Source organism: Suillus bovinus (genome assembly GCF_016758785.1).
Source record: "Suillus bovinus strain UH-Sbo-P2 chromosome Unknown EDB93scaffold_10, whole genome shotgun sequence".
Lineage (NCBI taxonomy): Eukaryota > Fungi > Basidiomycota > Agaricomycetes > Boletales > Suillaceae > Suillus > Suillus bovinus.
This window is the reverse complement of record NW_024542066.1, coordinates 456,673-472,155: the sequence shown is the minus strand read 5'-3', so window position 1 is coordinate 472,155 and position 15,483 is coordinate 456,673. Positions and strand designations below refer to the sequence as shown.

General features: G+C 46.4%; 5 protein-coding genes across 5 annotated transcripts; 2 read left to right on the top strand and 3 right to left on the bottom strand.

Moving 5' to 3' along the window:
* Positions 1-2,407: 2,407 nt before the first annotated feature.
* Positions 2,408-3,193, bottom strand: EDB93DRAFT_1247577 (uncharacterized protein; the record flags this gene model as incomplete). The annotated part of the gene is made up of 2 exons (XM_041452608.1): positions 2,408-2,697; positions 2,893-3,193. 2 exons carry the CDS (start codon positions 3,191-3,193, stop codon positions 2,408-2,410), a joined length of 591 nt encoding a protein of 196 aa, XP_041310695.1.
* A 525-nt stretch (positions 3,194-3,718) lies between these two features.
* Positions 3,719-8,691, bottom strand: EDB93DRAFT_1128913 (uncharacterized protein). Its single transcript, XM_041448859.1, has 11 exons — positions 8,015-8,691; positions 7,720-7,955; positions 6,679-7,671; positions 6,104-6,627; positions 5,908-6,054; positions 5,565-5,859; positions 5,237-5,518; positions 4,806-5,187; positions 4,409-4,756; positions 4,285-4,359; positions 3,719-4,235 (listed from the first exon to the last, which is right to left on the bottom strand). The coding sequence occupies exons 1-11, from the start codon at positions 8,472-8,474 to the stop codon at positions 3,961-3,963; spliced, it is 4,017 nt and encodes a 1,338-aa protein (XP_041310694.1). The 5' UTR covers positions 8,475-8,691; the 3' UTR covers positions 3,719-3,960.
* A 1,884-nt stretch (positions 8,692-10,575) lies between these two features.
* EDB93DRAFT_1079834 (uncharacterized protein) lies at positions 10,576-11,060 on the top strand (the record flags this gene model as incomplete). Its single annotated transcript, XM_041445487.1, has 3 exons — positions 10,576-10,813; positions 10,865-10,960; positions 11,014-11,060. 3 exons carry the CDS (start codon positions 10,576-10,578, stop codon positions 11,058-11,060), a joined length of 381 nt encoding a protein of 126 aa, XP_041310693.1.
* A 384-nt stretch (positions 11,061-11,444) lies between these two features.
* On the bottom strand, positions 11,445-12,349 carry EDB93DRAFT_1079912 (Emopamil-binding protein; the record flags this gene model as incomplete). The annotated part of the gene is made up of 6 exons (XM_041445492.1): positions 11,445-11,544; positions 11,597-11,610; positions 11,670-11,754; positions 11,804-11,987; positions 12,048-12,150; positions 12,200-12,349. 6 exons carry the CDS (start codon positions 12,347-12,349, stop codon positions 11,445-11,447), a joined length of 636 nt encoding a protein of 211 aa, XP_041310692.1.
* A 237-nt stretch (positions 12,350-12,586) lies between these two features.
* EDB93DRAFT_1079910 (Metallo-dependent hydrolase) lies at positions 12,587-15,140 on the top strand (the record flags this gene model as incomplete). The annotated part of the gene is made up of 9 exons (XM_041445491.1): positions 12,587-12,778; positions 12,847-12,993; positions 13,050-13,091; positions 13,141-13,356; positions 13,494-13,602; positions 13,668-14,013; positions 14,078-14,441; positions 14,499-14,904; positions 14,962-15,140. 9 exons carry the CDS (start codon positions 12,587-12,589, stop codon positions 15,138-15,140), a joined length of 2,001 nt encoding a protein of 666 aa, XP_041310691.1.
* Positions 15,141-15,483: the final 343 nt, after the last annotated feature.

Below are 15,483 nucleotides of genomic sequence, written 5' to 3'. Positions count from 1 at the left end.
GTATCATATCCATCATATCTGCATCTCTGCGTACAACTCCAAAGCTAATGGAGTCGTGGAACTGCTCACATCGTACCATCCGGGACTCCCTTGTGAAAGCATGCAACGGCGACATCACCAAGTGGCCCACCCTCGCACATCACGTATTCTGGGCTGATCGTGTTACCACCCACCAATCTACAGGATTCTCGCCATACTATCTAGCACACAGTGTAGAACCCCTTCTCCCCTTTGACTTTGTCCATGCAACCTTCATGCTTCCGGATATCATCACCCTTATCTCAACTCACAATCTCCTTGCTGCCCGCACTCACCAACTTGCCAAGCATGACGAAGACCTTGCTATAGCACACACCCGCCTTCTGAAAAACCGCCTCAGCATCTATTCATGACTTCGAGAAGCACTTTGCCAACACCATCCATGATTATAACTTCGCCCCTGGCTCTCTCGTCTTAGTTCTGAACAAACAGATTGAACCAGCATCCAATGCAAAGTGCAAACCTCATTATTTCAGCCCCATGGTTGTTATCTCCCGCTCGCAAGGAGGATCTTACCAGCCTCGCAGAAGTTGACGGCACAATTTCTAAATTGAAGTTCACAGCCTTTCAGCATTATCCCCTACCACCCGCGCTCCCCCACTTCTATTGAAGTCACCCAATTTATCGACCCTCAAGCTCTCACTGGAGTCAATGACGAGCAGTCTTAGATGTGTTCTCTCTATTTTTCAGTTTCCTCTTTTATTTCGCTTGAACCATTCTATCTTATTACACATATTTTTTTAGTTTTATTGTTGGAAGATTGACTGAGGACGGTCGATATTTGAAGTAAGGAGGGGATGTAAGGATTCCATATCCTCTACACCCCGACTAAGGCTTCATAATAAGGTTCAAGGACTTACGTTCTGTCATCTGCGCAACTCACTGACGTGAACAAGCATCACACTTCGCGTCCAAGTCATGCGGACACATTCTCTTTCCTTACCTTCACTTTCTCGTTATGCTCAATGACAAGCTCGGTCTTTCACCCTCGTTCATAACTATACCCTGGACTTATCACCAAACTATCTCTCGTCATTCTCTCTTAGTTTCATTCCTTTGCCCCAAAAGCAGTCAAATACCCAACAGGTTCTCATCATTCCTGTGCACGGTGAGCTCCCTATTACTACCTTCATTCAAAAACTAACATACTCTTACTCATTTCCATTATTCCTACCCTGTCAGGCTCAGCACCACCATTCTCCGTCTCACTGAACCTTCACGTTCGTAATAATCAAGGACCCTTACTCTTTTGTAGATAAAATATGGCCTTGTAGACTCACTTTGAACATTGGTTGATTTCCCCACTATGAACTCGCATCAGATCCTAAGAACAGTCCTATCACTTCAAGCCACGCAATTCCCTAATCAGACTCAATGTCAGCCTTATATGGGCCTTACATTCCCTACCCACAGGTACAGACTGTGATATCTCGATGATCTCAGCGGCTGCCAGGACTTGATTAAAGGATGAAACCTCCGGGTTCAGTTCCTTTTTCCAAAGTTCATGTTGAATGTCTGTTTTCAGACCAAACCACAGGTGTTCGACTCATTGGCATTTGTTGATATTGCCTATCATATTCCAGAGCTCACTAAGTTTATAAAAGTAAGCCCGCACTGTTTTTTTTCATTTTGATAGCACTTTTTGAGCTTAGCACGCAGTTCAGTCCTGAAGTTCACTGGAAAACAATGGTTAAAGAGCTTGTCAAAGAACTCTCTCAGTCTCCAACTGTAAGGGTCCCTCACTACTTCTCTGATGTAGAATTCATGGGCCTTTCCTGTCAGATATCTCAACAAGGTAAATACCCGCACCTTGCATCTGACCATATCGTCCTTCACATAGGCAGTTCCCTCTGTTACAAACCAGTGGTAGGCCTGGGTGTCCACAGCACCATTGCAAATGGTGGGGGGCACCGGTTTTAATAGGGTGTGTTTCCTTTTCTTAGATTTCTTCTTACGACCCTTCTTAGTGCGATGTCAACAACCAGACTCTTCAGCTGAGTCTTTGCTCGAGCTTTCAGATGAACTCATTGATGAGTCACCAAGCTAGACTCACTGCTTGGGTCATTGTCAGGTGGACCCAATGCCTGGTGAGTTCTTCTGTCATGTTTTCTTGAAGATACTCGACCTAATGCCTGCCCAATGTAACTTTCAGCCAGTTACTTGATGTACCGGCTGCATGGCATGAGGGGTATCGCTACATCCTCTCATCTGAGTTGAGGACTTCTCCGTCAGTTCAACAATGAGTTTAACCTGCTTGGGACGAGCTGCAGTAGCCCATACCATCACTAGTAGGTGCTTTTTTCTTAGCCATCTCTTTGTCGAGCTTTCTATTTAGCTCACAAATCTTCTTTTCATATTTCCTCTCCATTCATGCTTCTGTGGCCCTTATGGCCTCTATTGCTTGTTCCTGGACGAGGTGTTCAATCTCTTCCTGGGAGATCTCAATGCTCCTATGCATCGCTTTCTCTGTACTGGTATCCCCAGAGTCAGTGTTACTGACCCCAGCTGCAACCTTGGCAGCTTTCCAGGATTCAAATGTGACCTGTTGGGCTTCCACATCCAGTTCTTCTTCCTCTAGGCTGGCAGCGGCCCATTCTCTGGGGTCTATGATCTTGCCCTTCGAAGATCCGGCACCTATTGATGCTAGAGTCTCAGGTTCTGCTTGTAAGTCAATCAATGATTGCCTTCGGTGCACGTGCTCACACTCATTGTCAGTCATGCATCATTCTGCCTCACAAACGATGCTCTGCTGTACCTCAGTCAGACCTTGAGATGTGTCATGGTTGTCCCTTACTTTTGCTGGGCTCACTCCTTCATGGTGATGCTTTTGTCACACCATGACCCATGGACAACCATCATCGTTGGACTCTTCGCTTTCGGAGTCTGGGCCTGCTACACCAGGAGTGGGAGGTAAAGGAATATTACTTAGTATTTCTTTAACATCTTCTAAAGAGTTTTCTTTATATACAGGGGTATTATCAGCTGCCGAGCTTTGCCCGTTGGTTGTCTCCTTGGGGGCATGCAGCCCAAACCAAGGGCTTCTCACCTGAATGATGTCGCTATGCAAATGTACAGTTTGTAGGGCAGGGTCGTCCAATTTAGCCACAATGTGTGTGGCTAAGTCCAGGGTATCGTTAAAGGGAGAGGAAGGCATTGCACCTGGGGGTCTTGGAGTAGGGAAGATTTTCTGTGTGCATTGGTTGACAGGTCATAATTCATAGTTTACGGTTGTCATGTTGTTGTTAGATTGAATTTGATGTTTGGTTTGCCAACTTGTCGCCAGAGGTTCACCAGACCTAGGTTGTCGAGAATGGCAGTGGGGTAGAATTAGATTAAGCTAGTTGAAGGTGATAAAATATGTGGTGACAGCTTGAAGTGGAAACACTTGAGGTGAAGACACAATAGCAAACACTCAAGACGATCAAGCAATATCACCAGGTAATAGCTTAGTTGCAAGAACACCAACTGTACATATCTAACTACTGGGTCTTTTATAGGCTTTTCTGTAAGGTAACATGTGAAATAAGTAGGGTAAAGGGTATGGAGGCGCGGGGCACCGTAATAACTCAGAACTGTAAAGTAGATTCAGAAAAATATAGGTGAAGTACGATAATCACATGGTATTCTTGAGGGTCTGGGCTGAGTGGCCATGTAGACGCCACACAAGGTGATCTCTCTGGTTTCTTGTCGGAATGCATCCATCTAAGCTCGTAAGATGGTCTTGCGTATTATTAATTCAAATAGACATAGTAGTTTGAAGATTTGTAGTAGGAAAAGTGTGGTTTTGGAGGATGCACGAAATGTGGGACTGCACGAGCAAGTGGTAACTAATAGTATGTCTCAGGAATAAGCAATAATGATAGCGTTCGATTAGTTCCCTAAACCCGGAAATCATGACTGAGCATGCATCTTCCTACATTATCATGAAGAACCTCCAAACTTCTTATCCATCTGTTCAGAAAGGGCCGCACCGATCTGGTGGACGAGCCTAGTAGCTTGAACCAATTCATGTACTGGTATCTGAGAACCTCCACTAGCAACCGCGGCGTACGCCTCGCGCAATGCATTCAGATGACTAGAACCAGTATTTGAACGTCTCAACTGTGGGGGATGTTGAGCGACATCTTGACTGGCTTCTTGTGATTTAGATCGATGTTGCGTCCTCGGCGCTGCTTGTGTATCCATAGTTCCTAGGACTTAAATAACGTTGAGCGGCTTAAAGAACTGCAGCCGAAAGTATCCTGCCTTCTTGCGAAAGACTGCTATTCTCAATTAGAGAGTCCCCAGGAACTTCGGCAAGGGAATCGTCGACCTCCATTTCTGTAATCGTGTGTCAGTGCGGACATATGGGTGCATGATAATGACGTACCCGAGGAGCCTATCTCAGCGTAACGAATCTCCCAGCTGTCGTAATCAACAGAATCATCAGATGCAATCGAAGGTGTCTGAACTGAACGGGGCGGATCATTGAATTGGAACGTCTCAACTGAACTTCCTGTTGACAACTCAAGACTCCGCTCCGCGGCAATAACCTGACGCAAGGTCGGGAGCACAACGCCATCAAAGACCCTCTTACTCTGTTCAGCAGGAGCCGAGTATACTCGAGTGATGGGGACTGAGGGCACGACCTTACTTGTTGTAGGCTCTGATATAAAGCGGGACGGGTAAAATTTATGTGTGCCTAAGATTGTTCGGCGTCGTTTTTGTAGCGTGGCATCTGCAAAGGGTTTTTCAAGGTACAAAGGGGTCAAGTAGATTATAAAGACCTTGATATTTGTGGCTTCTTTTTGACCCTTGGCTAGTTTGATGCGTAGACTTCACCAATCGAGAGGAGCGTCTTAAAAATGACTTTTCATTCGATGGGGTTATTTTACCCTGCTGGGAACCAGGGATGTTTGATGCGGGAATTTCATGAGCGCTGCTCGGGTCGTTCTGCGTGTTGTGAAGTATGTTGCCTTGAAACGGTGATGCAGGGTCACGCAGAAGTACTGTAAATACACTGTGAGAAGGTGACACAGATACACTTCGTGGAGTCGCGTTGCCAAAGGTGTGTTCCACGCAATGTGTATCATCGAAAAGAGCAGGAGAAATATGTTTTGCGGTCGAGTGATTTCTCCCGATAGGGGAAGAGGGAAAGTCGGAGCTTGTCTAGTTAAATGATCAGAGACTGACTACTTGGATGACGCATATAGCGTACTGTTGATTGTGAGTCAGATGAGAAGCCGGCCAATAAGTCACCCCCGAACACTGTAGTGAACGCCTTCAACACTGACATTACGCCGGCAGGAATGTTCGAAGAGAATTGATGTTGCCCATGATATGTTGCCCTCCAAAACCTTTCAAACGCAAGGGGTGCAAGGGCTGGTGCAATTATGCGTGAAAACCCAGCAGCCAGAAAGAATTCTACTGAATTTAAAAAGTCGAGGCTGAGGGGATGCCGTTCCAGGGCAGTGAGCGTGTCCGAATATAATGGCATGATCTATACAAAGTGAGCAAGGCACAGGACAAACAGAAAGTCGACAGACCACAAGATTGAACTCATTCTCCGTTAACGCCTCCTCTTTATCTTCAATCCATAGTTGCAGTCCTGCCCGAAGTGACTCAAGTATATGCAACACGCGGCTCGGTGAAGAGACCACGATGGTTGTTTGAATGCTATGAAGAAGTTGCAGAGAGCCGTTCATCAACTCCGTACTAGTCTTGTAAGTGCCTTGCAAAACAGAGTTGGCTACGCTTAATAAAGAATCTGGAGGACACAGGCTCGCATCAGGGATGAAACAAGACAAGAGATGTGACAAAGGGATTTGCAAAAATATCATGCTATGTAACAAATCAGTTGAATGACTCTATCTCGTGCTTGGTTCTCACCGGTCCACACATGCAACTGGTATCACAGCCTGAACGATAGCGTCGATGACAGTCGATAATTCTGTAGAAGTCTGATTTGCAGAAGTGATGGTCTTCTGCAGCAGTGAATCCCATACGTCTAACTCCACGTCAGACATCGTCCATGACCTACGACGATTGTCAATACGATCTCAAGAGGTCAATGCGGGCAACATACTCCAAAGGAACGACGAGAAGTTTCACCATGTCCAACCAACAAGATATTTCGGATTGTGATATCAGCGACTGCGCCACAAGTAACCACAATTGCCGTGTGATGGTTTCTGTCATCTGCGAGGAGCTCATAGCAAAAAGCTCTTGGGTCCACAAAGGCATGGCAGCGATAATGAGGTCAGCGCAGAGCTTGCTCCACCGTTCTAGTACGTTCTTGTCACTGAGACGAAAATCATGCTTTAACAAATTCGTCAGGATGATCTTCGCAGCAGTAGATATGCATTTTGGAGTGAAGGCGTTTTTCATCACGGACCATAGTTGCGTCATAGCAGCCAATGCACAACCTTCAGCCGCCGTTAATGTCGTGGAGTTTGGTTCCTCAGAATTCTCTGGGGTCTGCGGAATAAAACCGGTGATGACGAGTGCTGATTCTTCCGCGAGATCCACCGAAATGGTGAGGTGATGGTATGCTTGGGTCAGCTGTGATTCTGCTAAGAGCAGAGAATGCCAGATTTCGATCAAATTGGGCTGCGGAGCAATATTCAGTCGATGACTATAGACACGCGTGAAAATACGGACTGAAAAGCAACTTTCGTATGAAATCGATGACTGAGCCAGGTGCACCCACGTGGACCGCAGACGTGTTCGATGGCGAATAATCTCTGCCTCCGAGAGATGCCGCACCTCTGTGAGTGGAGAGTGATAGATGGAACGTAGCGTAGATAGATCCCATTTGGTAGTGAGCAAGCTGCCGTCAAACAACGACGTGGGTAACGTGGGTGAACTCGGAGTCGTGCTAGGAGTGGACGCGGGAGCTCCCACTCCGCCCATCAGCTTGTGAAGAAGCGAAAGACCGTTCGAAGAGACACGTTTATCGGAATCGTGTGCCATATCGTGCACAATGGTGAGGGCTCTAGATACCGCGTTAAATGATGTGATTTGCTCAGGTGAGGACGATGATGGCGCGGCTGATGTATTGAGGAGCATTGTAACAACTGCGATTCCTACACTTCGAGGTCTTCGATCAAGGTAGAGAAGGACAGCTTCTTTTGTTTGCAGGTCTTCGTCAGGTACTCTTGTAAATGCGATAGCAAGGCATGACAAGAGGCGTTGAGCCAACCCCCGAACCGCTGATCTCACATGTACAAAGCCCACTACAGCAAGCCGCATGAAAAATTTGAATGTGTTGGAGTGAGAAAATAAACAATGATCGGAGAGGATGATGAGGGAGCACATCATCGAAAAAAGCCAAATAGGTCCCTCAGCAAGTTCGGATTCCTCCTCCACAGCTATGGCTGCCTTAGCAATGCGGTGAAGCTCTGAGATCTGTGTTGTGTTGGCACATTGTTTGTCCAGGAAGTCTAGCACAAAATCCGAGATGACTTTGCGGTGATCAAGGGAGACTTCAAGGGAGTTGTCCAACAAACTAAGAACCATTCTCCCAAGAACCAGTGCAGCTTGAAGACGGATGGCATAAGAGTCGCACAGCAAGTGCGAGAGGACCAAAGGTAGCTGCTGAATTGCATAAACGAAGAACGTCGTTGGGTAGAAAGCCAAAAGGTGGCATACGCCCTATGCATTTTGTCAATGGAATTTCACATGGAAAAGTCGCTTTCAAACCTTAAGGCCGTCCTCTGTATGCTGAGCGAATTGCTGTCCATTAGGTTGAATGTCCAATGTGCTGCGGAGGACGGAGACTATGTCTGATGCTCGTGAGAATAACAAACTCTGCGGCAAGCGCTGAGAACCCAGGATCCACAACGCAAGAGAAAATACTTTCGCGCTGTTCAAAATTGGCAATTGCCGAGAGTGTGTAATGTTGAGAATTTCGGCCAAAAGACTCGAGATATCAGAATCTGGTACATGCAGACTCATGTCAATAATTAGTTTCGCATGCACAACATGACTCACGTACCAGAAAACAAGGAATACAAATTATGGAATCTGAAAATGTCAGACAGGGCGCAAAGGGCCTGCTGGCAAAGGGCAGATGATTCTCCTGCATAGTTGACAACACCAGCAGTCGATTGTCGGGTTTCTGAAATTGATGATTCTCCGGAATTAATGGCTCGAGGCGGTATAAACGGATCGAGGTGCGCAAGGGCAATGTCGCGCTTTAAGGCTTGACTAAATGCATGTGCCTTGGGGCGGAAGAATTCCAGGGCGGGTAGTAAAGCAGAGCTCTGCTGAAGTTCTTGAGCTTCAGCCCTGATTCTGTTTGAGAAGGTGTGATATGCATCTAATAAATCATGGTTGGAGTGAAGAGAATTAGGCTCCAAGGAGTTTACGATAGATTCCACAGGAGATATTAGATATGTTGTGTCATGCAAGGGGTTCGTATGGCCTGGAGCAACTCGCGTCGGCTCTCCGGTCATGGTGTAAAAGTGTAAGCTCCTGTGTCCACGAGTAATGGGATTGGAACAATGACCATTGTGAGCTGTAGAAGTTATCAATTGAAAAGACAAGAATCAGCCAGTAACTGCAGGTGCGCAGACCCAGAGAAAAGGCTGTCTTGTCAAAGCTCGGATTATGAGAATGGTCAGCTTGAGAAGACACACAGATACGGAACACGTTGCTGGCAGCAGTCCAACCTACTAGTAGTCGTCGTTCGAGAATCGTGTGATTATTAATCATGAGACACGGTGTGACATGTCACGTGCAATACACGTGATGTGATGTATGGCACAAATAACATTAAAATTAAAATTTATGAAAATACACTTTGGTCCGGACTCCGGACTCAGCGCTGCACACTTACTGGTAACGTCAGTCCACGGTCCAACAAGCGTTAAAAATCTTGTCACAACGCATAAAGTTCACTACATGTAGTACCATAGGTACGAGGTTTCACATGAACTTGATTCTTGGAAATGATACATAAAAATAATTTCTTGACATTGAGATTAGTCCATCCAGCTGGCTACCCTGCTTGCAGCGAGAGTTTCGTTAAATTTGAATTTGCCTTGTTGACGAGATCTTTTTCATGTCTTCAGCCATATCAGTATGTATGGATCATAGTCAAAGTCAGACCCAACTTTACATTACCCTCACAAAAACGGTATGCAACGAGGATCAGGAAGTGAGTATCAAATACGGCCTCTTCATATATATAAATTCTCCACCTAAAGCCCATGTCTTATAACGCAATCATGATTGTCTGCTCGGAGACCAACAACATTCCTGAGTAGGAACAGAATTGGGATACGTGCAAATGGTCACGAGGATCTGAACATTCGGAATGCTCATTTTGTAACCCTGTCTTCTTGAAAGCAAACCAGACGCCTTTCTGTGGATCTCCTTATAATCAACGACCAAAATTTAATCGCTGACTCTGAGGACACGATGGCTCGCGAGAACGCGATCGTTGCCCGTATGCATTACCTGCCATTTGGTTGGGTGCATTCCCTACATACGCATCTAGTGGTCGGTGACTCTGGAAACACCTCTCCCGAGTTCACCATTATTTAAACTTGTACCTCAAGATCGGTTGAACTCATCTCCCAGGATGGGCATGCATGAACTTGAAAAGCGGATATGGATATGGACTTACGCTTTACATCATGAATCACGGACTTGTAAAAAAAACAACAGAAAAGGCGCAAATGGAATGCAAATCCCCTCATGTTTGACTGCTTCAGCAGTGAATTTTTGGACTAAGGGTTCAAGTTGGCACGAGTGAATACGACCGAGCAGGCCTAACACCCGACACGACGTGACTTGTCACGTGAAATACATGTGACTATGTGAGCAGCGCGTCAGTGCCTGGTGTGTCCGCGGTCTCCTGCTTAGCGCGGCGAAGCAAGTCGGGTCATGGGTGGGATTAATGACAAGCCGAACGGTGTACATGTCTCAAGATCTTGTGGGATAGTTATGTCGTTGGGTGAAGTGTAAACCCGGTGTCCGGTCTCCGACGTTGATCAACAATCTCATCCTACTGACTTGATCACGGGCTGAATGGCGTGTTATGTGTGTGTGGTGCGGGAAATTTGTTCAAGATATTGACGACTATAACCCGGCCGCTAATGACCGCCAGGCCCGCTACTGTTCCATACGGTTTTTCAAGCTATTGTTGGGAAAGAAGCTCAGGGCTGCTTCGTGGTGACTACCACAGGTTCCAGGCTTGCTCAAGTTTTTTTTCATGAAGTGATTTGAAGAATGAACATTAATGACCGGTCCCTCCTTAGCTACAGAGATATTAAGTGAGTCCAAGCATGGTGCATGATGGGCCTGCAGCGGTCTTGTTACCATCGGCTTCTTAACAAGATTTCCTTTAGGTCTTCGATAGTATGTATGTTTCAATCACGGACCCATACTGGTAGCTACAACAAATAGAGCCAAGCCTTTGGGCCCACATATAAATACTCAAGCTCTTTCAATTTCCACTCAACTCAATCCTCACGTTAAATACGAGCCTGCCAACCACCCACCTACCACTCTTTTTCACGACTCCAATCCAGAATGTTTAGCACCGTAACGATGTTTGCTATTTTTTCTGCCTTTTTGTTGGCATTTTCTACCGCTGTACCCATCCAACCAGTTGAATTGCTCGCCTGGAGCCCTACCATCCTTACCCCTACCCATCTCACATCTTGGCCCCGTGGTTCCACGCAAATCGTGACCTGGGCGACCAACAACATTCCTGAAGAGAAACTGAATTCTACTGGTCTCCTATTGTTAGGATACATGGAAAACGATTCCGAGAACTTAGACATCAGTGTGTTCATTTCATAACCATCTCCAGAACGCTTATTGAAATGCTATTTAGAACATCCCCTTGCTGCGGAGTTCCCTATCACCAGCGGTGAAGTTACAATCACTGTTCCTGAGAACGCCACGGTTCGCTGCAATGCTATCGTTGTCTGTATGTATCGCTTTGTCAGTTGGCTGGGTGCATTTCTCACATGTGTTTTTCAGTGTTCGGTGACTCCGGAAATGCTTCTCCAGAGTTCGCCATCGTTTGAGATCGTAGCTCGGACCTTTAACCTTAGACTTACTCTCGGACCCGGCTGGGACCAAGATGACTTAATAATGTGATGGACATGGACTTTGACTTTACTTCTTTACGGACTTGATGCCCTACGCTTGATTTTCGCTTGATTCTGCTTACGCAGGCTCAGATTTCGTTCCCTTCTAAAACATAGATTTAGCTTGCTTCAGTACACGCTACATGGACTATTAGTTACTTACATCGCGCCTGGTTCGCAGGTCATTTCAATGCATGACTAGTCTTCATGATCATCTGACTTGAACATCAATAGGAAAGCAATCTGAGGTGGACTACACCATGCCATAGATATAAAGTATGGGCAACATAGATACCAACTAGGTATGTTAGCGTTTGTGATTTAGTTCTTTTTAGTTTTTGTGACTGCCTGCGCACGGCGCAGTGAGCCAGCGATGTGTCCGTATGAATCCCACATCAGCCAGACTGGAATGACTACCCAGCTGGAATAAAACATCAGGATCGACAAGGATAAAAACATATGTTGACACTCACATGACGTTCATAAACTGTCGTGATGAAGATCAGCTTGAGACACTTATACTCATAGTAAACGGGGAATGCTCACGACGAGATAAACCCAGAGGTAGAGCGGGTTAGAAGTATCCAAACTTGGACTTCCCGTCAACCATTCCGGACAGAACGTCATCCATCTGGAAAGGGGGTCACTAACTTCAAGATTGCTTGAAAAGACATACATACCCGCCATACAGCTCAGCGGTGCTCAAAACGATGATCCAATAGTGACGGGCAGGGTCGTCCTTAACAATTTGCCTTATAATGTAGCAGCACATGGGTGCCGCACCTAGGACCGTCAAAATCTCCAGGGAGACAACAGTAGGATCAGAAACACCCCATCGTGCATCCGCACGGGTATACTCCTTCCCTAGAACAGCGATTATCTGCTTTAAGGATTGAAGACCAGCATCAAGGTCAAGTCACTCACACAATTCAGCAAATGGCCCCACGCTGGAGTTTACGGTTCTGCCAAAAGTCGAAAGGTATAGGAACGATCCTTCAAAAGAGAAGTGAATCAATGCATCAAATGTCTGTTAACGTTGTCAAAATAAGGTCGGATGTGCAAGTAGACCGACGAACCAGCCAGATGAAAGTAAACGAATCCTGCCAGCGTGCATTCTTCGGCAGTAAAACCTTCGCGCCGGTGGTGGCAATGAAGGCCATGGCAGCCACCCCAGCTAGGGAATACGCTGAGGTTGCGGTGAATATCTCTGGGGTATTGGATGTCATGGTGTGCGATAGGTGTGGTTTTGTGAGAGCTAGCGCAGTGGTGAACTTCAAGTTCTCCCACGTTTCCTCTTCGCTGTACTTAGCCTTTTATTGAAGCACTTGTACAGTTGTACTAGTAAGTAGCAGATACGACACGTGTCACTTTCGTCGCTCCAGCCAGCCTTGCCCAGCAACACATCACACTAATTATAAATCACGGTAGAACTTTCAAAAGAGGTTCAATATACGACCATCACGATGGTGTCCTACTCCCTTTCTGAAAACGCGTACCTTAAGATCTTTTTTCATGCGGCGAAACATCCCCACCTGCCAGTGAACGGTGTTCTACTTGGTAGACGAACCTCGGATGTGGTTGTGATAGAGGATGTCATCCCATTGCTCCATCACTGGACAAGCCTCAGTCCTATGATGGAGATTGGACTTGATTTGGTACGTCACAATCATTATAATTCAACGCAACTCTTCGTCATGATACTGATGGACAGTAACCCTTCTAGGCGAAAGGATATGCTGAAGCACAAGAGATGACTCTAGTGGGGTACTATCAAGCAAGCGAGAGGTTAGATGACACTGCCCTTGCACCTGTCGGCGAACGAGTTGCACAGAAAATTCGTGATCAATTCACCGATGCGGTAGCATTTGTTGTGAGTAGATGGATAAACCACCGCTAGCAAACTATCTACTTAATTCTCATTTCAAGATTGACGGCGACAAGTTGGGAACAGGAGATCCAGCTTTACTCGTATGTTTAAACCGTTATCATGAACTCATACCTATCTGACCCGCAACAGCCCTATCTACCACAGCCTTCCACGTCATTCTGGCGGCCATGCATAGCGCAAAGTCCCGCGTTCACGACGGGATCAAATTTTTTGTTGGCCAAAGCTGATTCACCTTCGCGCGCAATTGCCCTTGTTCGCGACCATAATCTTCACGAAAAATTCGGAGACTTCGATGACCATCTAGAGGATGTAACGATAGATTGGTTGCGAAACAATGCTTGTAGAGTAGAGAGCTCTGAAACGTGAACGAAACTCTCCGTGGACCATTTCATGTAGCATTATACACGTGCAGCTGGCGCCTAATTCCCGCGATGGATGGATAAGATCTTATCACGATCTTCAGAGCAGTAGCATCAGAATAGTCACGAACATTGTTGTCGACTACTATGACGATTGCCACTGCTTTCAAAGGTACTCTGGTTCATTGCCCTTCATTGGGGCAACTCGAAGTTCTTGAAGATCATATTCTACGTGAGGATTTCGTGTTCCATCGTACGATCATCGAGACATACTAATCTATCTGGGCGTGCCTTTAGTTGTGGATCACCAAGGTTTCATAGCTCATGTAGGACCTACTGGCTCCGAAGCCTCTAAGGATTTTCTAACAAGAATCGATATACCTATCACAACCATACCATCAGGAAGTTTTTTGCTTCCAACATTCTGCGATCTGCATCTCCATGCGCCCCAGTTCCTGTTCCAGGGAACTGGTCTCCATCTTCCTCTGATGCAATGGCTAGATGAGTACGGGTTCAAGTCTGAAGAAAGCTTGGACAGCCGACCAGAGTTGGCAAGGGCAGTTTATGTCCGTCTCGCAGAACGCCTAAGAGACGCCGGAACTGGCGCGGTTCTGTTATTCGGGACGATCAACAACACAGCCAAGTAAGTGCAAGCTTAACAAGAACGTCACGCCACAAGCGGGTGTGCTGATTTGAGGGTACCACAGTCTCATTCTTGCAGAAGCCATGCAAACGATTGGTATACGAGCGCTTGTGGGGAAGTTGTCGATGGATATATCGTCTCGGCCCTCTTACGTGGAACCTTCCGCTCTAGCTTCAATACACAATGCCGAGGAATTCATCAACAGCTGTCGTGACTTGGTTTCATCTTACGAACCACACAGACGTCTCGTTGAACCTGTGATCACACCACGGTTTGTACCAACATGCTCGAATGAGCTTTTGCAAGGGCTCGGAAAACTCGCTCGTGACAAAGGAGTTCGAATCCAAAGTCACTTGGCTGAGGCTCACGAAGAAGTGCAGTGGGTTTTGAGCGAACGCCACAAAGACGATATCGACGTTTTTGACAACGTGAGTGATCCTACGACGTATCTAATGAATACTGAGCTAAAAACGTTCGAATCCTAGTTCGATTTACTTACTGAAAAAACCATACAAGCCCACTGTACATTCTTGGATACAGACATGCTGTCACGTATGGCTGGCAGCTGTTCTGCAGTGGCACACTGTCCTCTCTCGAACTCATATTTTTCGGAAAAACCGTTCCCGCTCCGTGAAGCGTTGGATCTTGGTGTACCCGTCGGTCTTGGCACGGATATCGCTGGTGGATATAGTATAGATATTATGAACAGCATGCGGCAGGCCGTGACTGTCTCCAGGATCAGAGACGGTACAAGAAAACTGAGCGGTGATGAACGGTCTCTTGCAATCGATTGGAAAGACGCATTGTATTTGGCTACCAAGGGAGGGGCTACTGCACTCGGCCTTTCATGTGGAGTCTTCAAAGCTGGCGCACCTTTTGATGCCCAATACAGTGCGTTGGATGACAATTAGTATGACAAGAACAACGCCTAACCAAATTATTTTGCAGTCGAACTTTACAAAGACAGCGACAAGGGAGTGGGTGCACTCGATTTCTTTGAGCCACAGTTGGGTATTACATTGGGTATACTAGAGAAGTGGTGGTGCATTGGAGACGAACGCAATAGGCGTGGCATTTGGATACAGGGGCAGAGATTGGATGCGAACAATGCTCCAGAGCGCGCGTAGCTCCTTCATGTACAGGTATGAATGTCCTGAGCTTCTTGGTTGTAAACTGATGCTACCGTTCATTCCTTAGATATACATTCAGATTCAACAAGTTCAGTTTTCTATGTGTTGCAAATGACGTATGTTGATCCTTTTGTCAGAATGATTATTTAGTTCATCCAGTACTAAGTCTTTCGAAACGCGGCTCTTTTCTGTGTGAACGCTCTTCTCAAGAGGAATGCAAGCCCCTCAACCGTCATGAGTATTGGCTACTTGAAACAAGTGTAGTACTGCACATTGCGACAGCTACGATGGTGGCGTAGGCCAAGCAAGGTTTCTGCCAACCCATTCGGCGTTTTCCCAG